This window comes from Abrus precatorius, unplaced genomic scaffold (assembly GCF_003935025.1).
Source record: "Abrus precatorius isolate BTA unplaced genomic scaffold, Abrus_2018 Scaffold10, whole genome shotgun sequence".
Taxonomy (NCBI): domain Eukaryota; kingdom Viridiplantae; phylum Streptophyta; class Magnoliopsida; order Fabales; family Fabaceae; genus Abrus; species Abrus precatorius.
The window spans coordinates 1133646-1141865 of record NW_020874292.1 but is presented as its reverse complement, the minus strand read 5'-3'; the positions used below and the strand labels follow the sequence as shown (position 1 = coordinate 1141865).

Genomic DNA, 8220 nt, shown 5'->3' with positions numbered 1-8220 from the left:
GATTCGATCGGGTGAGAGTAAACAGTACGCCACTTGTGAATCATTACATAGTAGAATTTGATATGATGCAATGAATTAAGATCGTGATCATGATGACGTTGATATCATAGTGGTTTGGTGGTTAGCATTTGCAGATTTTTTTCGCTTTTCCGTTTTTATATATATATATATATATAAATTTTTGGCATTGTTGAAGTATAAGTAGCTAGTGTGCAATTAAATTAATTATAGCGCATAGCCCTTTGATACATATTTGATGATCGTGTTATTTTTTCTTCTTTATTGTTGAGTTCTAAAATGAATACTGTTTCGGGGAAAATTAGTTCCCCCACATGATCGTACTTGTGATCAGATCGGATTTTCTAATAATGCATTAATAGTAAAAAGTAATTAATTATAGTAAGATCGTAGTTCCTATTAGTGTTGCAAAAGAGAATTGGGAGTCGTCAAGTTCGAGATTAATACGAAATTATTTATTATTTTCACTTGCTAACTTAAGTTTTTATAGCATCAATTTTTTAAAAATCATGTAGTAGTTTGATTTTGATTATAATTGTCATTTATTAAAAATGATTAACTTAATTCAATATCAAATGTTAGTTTAATAATTAAAAAAAGTTTCCATGTTTTAAAAGGATTCAGATCATGTATATCTAATTGAAAATTATTGATGATTTAACATTAAAATTAGACTCTTTTTGGTGATGGCACATGTCAGCATTATTCTAAAAGACAAATTGAATTATTTTGAATTTAAGTTTCAACTTGACTTAATCTTACAAGTTAAATTGTACTGAAAATTTTATGAAAATTATTTTTATTACAATCAATAATGTCTCAATATTAAATCAATCATAAACTTTAATGTCTTCTTAAATTTAGATTTAAGTTTAACGTTAAAAGGTAAAAATTATTTTAATCTTTATAAACTTTACTTTAATCTCTCTCTCTCTCTCTCTCTCTCTCTCTCTCATAAAGATTTGTGTGTAAACAAAGGAATGGTTGAGCGACTGAGTTGTGCATACGACTCTTATGTACCTATGGAGCATCGTCCATTAAAGAGGGGGGAGAGAGAGAGAGTGATACGATGATATTGGTATTTGCAAGCTGGAAGCTACTCTTACGGCGGCCGCAGCTTGCAGCTGGTAACACTCTTCGTCTATGCGGTCCAAATCTGTACCTAAGAATTTTGATTTGGGCTATAGCCCCCCCTTTTATCTTCGTCTGTATGTTTCTACTACACCTTATGTTGCCCTTGAGCATGACGTCATTCGCTACGTATTGTTTACTCTCGCAATTGTTTTCTAATACCATAATTATGAATCTCTAAATTTGATGTATAGCTAAGGAGAACGGAAATGTTTTTTGTCAACTTCTAGCACTTTAAATAGCACAACTTTAATGAGAATACACAAACAACATCGCCATGATCTCACTTTAATTTTTGGGCTCATACGGGACTCCTTCCTTTATGAGGAAAAGAGAGAGAGACACAAAAATTAAAATGAATTTATCTTCTCTTGTTTTTATCATGAAATTGATGTAAGGTAAAAACTATAAAAATAAGGTGTTAAAAATAACACTGTCTGTACAAAATTGTAGGGATTTATCTCGTATCCATCCTTTTTTTAAAGGTTACAGATGCTTATTGCTAGTTATTAAATATATTTATTATTATTATTATTTTGTTTATCGTTTAAGATTATAACACACAAATTAAGATTTTTTTTACTTTCTATAAACTTATTTAATATATTTTTTATGTTATTTATTTATTATTTTAACATTTCATATGCTGTTATTTGTCTCTCTTTTATTTTTCATAAGGATGTGATTGAACAATGATAATCGATGTCATTTTAAAATGATATATAGATAACTAGAACCAATTAAATTTTTTTCTTTAGAAGTGACATATAAAAAAATAAAAGATTGTAATTAGTTTATTTAAGGATATTAAAATTGAGAAACACTTCGTAACGAGAATAAAGAATAATTTTGTCATCGTTGATGATGATACTAAAAAGAGATTATTGTTATTTGATAGGGCAGTTGAATATGAAGGAAGGAAACATAGAGGACATGGTGGCATGTGAGTCTTGCCCTTTCGGAAATTGGAATGATGGGGGGTCCGTGGCAGAGAATAATCTGATATATAGCGAATTGCAATGATATCACCCTCCCTCCTCTCCAACTTTTTCGCCATTTTCTCCTCTGCAAACTGCACTCCTCTGTTTTCTCAGTTTACAGTGTCATGCTATATATGTAAGTGACGCAGCCATTAAAATTGCTGAATGGCTATTTATTGCATTTCTTTCTCTTTTTCCCCGCACTCGCACCTCTCTCTCTCTCCCCTTTCCACATGAAGAAAATGCATATGTATCTGGGGCATAGGTAGACATCAGTTCTCTTTCACTTTTGTTTTTGTCTTGTTCAATTCTTATGATTTTTTAAGACTGTCTTTTTGTTGATTTCGAATTCCATCTCTCTCTCTCTCTCTCTCTCTCTCTCTCTTCTATTTTCCATTCTCTTCGAATGGTTGTAACTTGATTATTGTCCTTTTAGGTCAGTAAAACAAATGAGAGCAGTTTGGGAATTGGGTCACTTATTTCTTACTAGGTAATGATTGCTCTCTAGTTTATTTATTTTGAGAAACTATTATTATTAAAATTATATATATATATATATATATATCTTTAAGTCTGTGGATTTTTAAAATTAGTCATATTGTACAAAAGACAACAAAGAAAGTAATACTATATATTATATAGATGTTAGTATATCCCTATTATACAAAATAGGGGTGGGGGGGTCTTAATTAAAAATTCTCTTTCTTTTTATTTTACAAAATCTAATACAAACAGGTGACATGCAATCATCTATTTATTTTCAGTGACATTTAACTTTTAAGAAGTGAGCAATGGAATTGCTTCCAGCCGCTCTTCAATGATTCAACAACAAAAAGCTAATTTTTACCGGGATTATGTCTTTTCATGCACAAAATAATAATTATTATTAATTTTATATTAAATAAATAAATTAATAATTTATTTAAAAAACATAAATATTTTTTAATCTCTAAAATATTAAATCCATTACAATTTTGAATTTAAAAAGATATATAGTATCCTTTTAAATTTACAGTTACGGAAGATATATAGTATCCTTTTAAATTTACAGTTACGGGTACATGATCATTCTCCTTAACAAAGATGTGTTAAAACCGTGTATGAATAAACTTATTAGCATCGTGATAATTGTTTGGAATGTATGGGTTTTATCCTGGGACGTGAGACTGATTTAGAAAACTGACATCTTATTGTAAAACTTTACAAAGCTGGGAATAATGATAAAAAAGAAAATTGTTACTATGATATTCTATGACATTTTTTGGTATCTCAACTTTTTACCTCTAAGAGCTTTATGAGTGTATTGACAAAAGAAAAAAAAAATATCAAATAAAATTTAAAGTTTTTGATATTATTTAATATTTTAAAATTTAGTATTTTGTTTTTAAGATAATTAATATTACCTAAAAAGTATAGTTTTAATCCATATATTTGAAGTACTTAATAATAACCAATTTTTTTTCATTAAACACGTATTATTAATTTGGTGGTACATGCATAAAATACGTATCTACAGGAGAACAAAGTCATTTTGAAAAAAATGTGAAACCTAATTAATTTTTTTTTTCTATACCATGTCGCACCAAATTAGGTTAATTGGTTTAAATAATTTTTTTATACTTATAAATATTTTATCATAAATAAATTTTTATTTTAAGAAATTTTTAAAGTTTAGTTTTTTTTTTGTTTAGTTTAGGTCTTAAGTAAATGATTTAGTCATCATTACTAAGTGACTTTTGTTAATAGTAAATTAGCTGACTATAATTCATTCAAGTTACCATTGGCACGTATATCCTAGTCACTGCTTATGTCCATGCGAGGTAGTAAATTACCACAGATTTCATATCCTTCACACCTTCCAACTTTTGTTGGGACGTTTACTGGACTTTGAGTTTGTTACTTATGATTAGGTTTAATTGTCAACTGTATGTCCATTAGTCCAATTTTTCCATGGTGTATGCCTTGGATGATCTTTTGAGTCTATATTATCATCTTTTGCTTCCACGATAGTTTAGTGGTAAGCTAAAGGAATATGAAATGTACCAAAGTTCAAACTCAGTTCTTTGCAAAAACCACGTCCCTGTTCCCCTCTCTCAATTCCCACACCCCGCCATTGTAAAAAGAAAAAAAGAAAACAGATAGAAAGCTTAACAACGAAAAAACAGATAGCTAGCATCATTGGCCTAGGCTTTATACGGGGTAACAGGATTTTAAAATAGCTCAGTGCTGTTTCATCTACTGGTTTCTTTATAGACCCTATCCAAGAGACAGAAGAACAAACTCAGATGTAGGCTCAAGTAGAATCAAAGATAGCAAACGGAAACAGATAGCTTACCCATGGACAGAGAGTTTGATTCAGAAGAGCTGTATGTTAGGGACCACAGAATGTTGATGTTGAATTTGATGACGATCTCTACATTGCTCTACCAGCAGTTTCTATTCTCACATTTAGGTGTATAGTTTTAGCAGTTCTGCACCCTATTGGGATTGCTTGACTACGAGGTCAAATTTAAGATGTTTTCAGAGGAAGAGAATTGTTTAGAAATGGTTTTTGATCAAATGTTTAGTATGAATCACACTAGCAAAAAAGTGACATTGTGAATATTACACAAAAAGACTTTCAAGGCCTTATTTTTATCTTCCTTTGAAGGAAAATTTTCACTTTACATTGTATTGTGAAGAATATTCACAAATAATGTACAAATATAAGAGACAGGGTAGTCCTCTTTCTCTGCGAGCTAGTTTTTGAGAATGATTTAAGTTTCTTCTATTCAGTTTGAAATCATGGTGTCAGATACCTTAATTGGGCTTTGAGGAGGAAATCATCACAAAAAGCCCATTTCTAATGCATTTAAATCCAACCAGCCCACACGCCCTGCAGAGATCTTCAAGTTCACGTTCAGAGAGAAAGATGAAGCTCCCGGACACTTGCCTCGTAGTCTAACGTGCAAAACACATCCCACTAATCAAAACTTGTAGAATTAAAATAAAATTTTCAGGGATACACATTCATTCTAGTCAGTGAAAGATTGAGTTGACACTTGACATCACTTTTAATAACTCAGTCATGGAAAGTGACATCAAAATCATCCTCCCATGCACAAACGTGAGATTGAGAGACTAAATTCATTTCATGTTATTGAGGAACTAAATTAATATTAACTTATTATAATTGAGAGAAAGAATTTAAGCTAGCAGGTTCAAATTAAGAAATAGCAACAAAAAACAACTGAGCAAAGTAAATAAATTTTTATACCTGACGTAGTGTTCTTAAAAATGGGATAACAGTAAAAGGCCCATCAAGTATGTAGGTGGTTGCGACAAATACGCCTCCGGGTCGTAAAACACGACTTATTTCAGCTACCTGTAACAACAGATCACAGAAATTATGTAGAAAAAAAGGGTCGATGTACAGACTAAACAAAATGATGCTTGCTAGGCATGACTATCTGACAAACTATGTATACTGCAGAGTGACAAATCAACTGAAGTAATTTATCCAAAAAAATTGAAGTAGCCTGTATTTAAAATCAGCTAGCATCATTAAGGGTATGAAAGATGTTCTTCATCATTGCTGACACAATACTGCATAAACCTTTTGGGATTCCTTTTTCTACCCTAGCCTAGTATAAGAACTTTTTGTTAACATCTCAAAAACCATGGTTAAATGATTTCCCAAAGCCACTGTCACAGATATTTTAAACAAATGAAATATTTTTATGTAAAATCCAAACATTAATGAATAATTATTGACTTACAGCTGCTAATGGTGAAGGCCAACAATGGAGAGCTGCACCAGCATGCACAGCATCAACAGAATTTGAAACAAAAGGGAGTCTAGATATGTCTGCTCTAACCAAGATGAAGTTCCTGACGACACAAATATTAAGGAAATATAACTTATTATGAATAAAAGGTATGTCTGAAACAGTTTCCTTAGAACGTTGAATTCTAAAGTTAGATATATTGATATATTAAAATTCTATTTGATTTAGAAATATAAATTGTGTACTCTTTTGGAAAGTTCTCTTCCTGCTGAATGAACTCATAACATTGCTGCAACATGTTTTCTGAATAGTCGAGAGCAACAACCAAAGAAAACAGCCCACTTTTTGCAAATAATCTTGAAAATAATCCACTTGCACAGCTAGCATCAATGATATTTCCGCCCAATACTGGCTTCAGGAAACTCTTCATCAATTCAAACTGCATTCAAATTCAGAGGAAGGCACCATTAGCTGTTAAAGCCCATCAAAAGGAAATGAACAATGAAACGGTCACACATCAACCAAATAAGTCAGCTATTCCTTTAAAAGTACATACAACAAGAAGCATGATGTAGAAGACATATTTCATTAGAATTTTAAACAGTTTCATCATATATTGCAGCACTGTGTCCAAATTCATATTCTTCTCACCAATCACCAAAAGGTAAATAAGACAAACTGAATAATATCGCTCTCGAGACATCCACTGGCTAAGTCTGGGCATATAGTAGCTAATGTGGATAGCTTATTGAATCCAGATAACTTATTTTTAACTCAGTTTGATGCGCTCAAATTTTTAGTTTATATCAAATTTTTGAATCAGTTTATGATGTTTCTCTAAACTCTAAAGAAAGCGATGTAATAAATATCAAGAATGACTATTATGATAGTAGCTTATTGAAGAAAAAGGAAGAGAAAGGACAAACAATAGAATTTATAAATGGGAAAAAATATGTATTATTTTTCATTTTAAATGTGGGGTTCATCAAGAGGGTATTGTCATTAGGAACAGAGACATATGGTTGACCTCTTTCTCAGGACCTGGAAAACCACCCCATACAGAAAAGGTTTGACGCCAGCCCCTCTCATAGAGAAATGATATCAATGGCACCCTGATTCAACAAACAAGTATGCATAAAAAGTAGCCAGTCAACTTCAAATTCAACTTTGCAACATCTAGACAACAAATTATACTGTTATGCAGCAGTGTGTCATTATTAACAAACTAAAATGATCAAATGCAAGTAAAGATTAGCCAGCAGATTTTTTAAAACAAAACATTTAATATGAAGAAAAAGAAAGGGAACTGGAATGCCTGAAAAGCTCTGTGGAAGCTGGCATGGATTCACCGTAGCTCTTAGCTCCACTTGTTGTGGTGAGATCAAGATGCGTTTGGTTACCGACATATGTTTTCTGACACGTGCTACATTTTAAAGCGGATCCAGGAATAGTATCACTGCATCAAATTTTCAAATGAAGAAACAGAAACTAGTTAACCACCTAACAATTAGTGAATACATAAATTCACACATATAATTGATTATTATTATTATTATTAACTCACACTGACAAACCAGGAACAGCGTTCCATGTCAACGAATCATAACAAACGGGACAAGCCAATGAGTTACTGCTCCGGCTAACTTCCTTTTCTTCTACGATGGAATCCTAAACGACGAAATTACATTGTTTGACAAAGTATTCGAACGAGAATTAATATGTATGGAATGAGGAAATTGAATTTAGGGATTGGAGGGAGAAGATGTGTTACTGTTGGATTGGTTTCGGTGTCGATGACGGCCGTAGAAGAAGAAGCTCGAAATCGAAGTGGAAGCGGAAGCTTTGCAGTGAAAGGAGTGGGTGAGCAGTGGCGCGTGGGGTGCTTGAATGAAGAGAGTCGTGGAGTGAGCGTGTACATACCGGTAACTGCTACGCCTATGGCCATTATCGACGCGATGCCTATCAGAACACAAATCGGAATCTTTGCGGAGGGATGCGTCGCATTGATGTCATGTGGATTCAAGTTTCCAGGGGGTGGACCGTGGACGTGTCACGTGTCAACATATCCCCTGGAGCTTTTTTTTTTTTTTAATAATATTAACATTATTCTCTAAACTAATTCTAAGAAGTTCAAAATAGTAATTTTTTATTAATTATTATAATTTTTAATATGATAATACTTTGATTTTTAACAAAACTTACTATTATCAAATCTTTAAGATTAGTTTTAAAAAAATTAAAAATTTATTCTTTTATGATTAATTCAACCTCAAAGTTTTTCTTTGAAAAATAATAAATAAAACCTACCCTTCCTCAAATACTTA

At 31.8% G+C, this 8220-nt stretch overlaps 1 protein-coding gene across 1 annotated transcript; it reads right to left on the bottom strand.

Annotated features, from left to right (window-relative positions):
- Positions 1-4685: 4685 nt before the first annotated feature.
- LOC113847835 (uncharacterized methyltransferase At1g78140, chloroplastic) lies at positions 4686-7944 on the bottom strand. Its single transcript, XM_027477134.1, has 8 exons — positions 7668-7944; positions 7461-7564; positions 7212-7352; positions 6924-7008; positions 6142-6335; positions 5888-5999; positions 5386-5493; positions 4686-5069 (listed from the first exon to the last, which is right to left on the bottom strand). The coding sequence occupies exons 1-8, from the start codon at positions 7839-7841 to the stop codon at positions 4929-4931; spliced, it is 1059 nt and encodes a 352-aa protein (XP_027332935.1). The 5' UTR covers positions 7842-7944; the 3' UTR covers positions 4686-4928.
- Between the last annotated feature and the right edge of the window lie 276 nt (positions 7945-8220).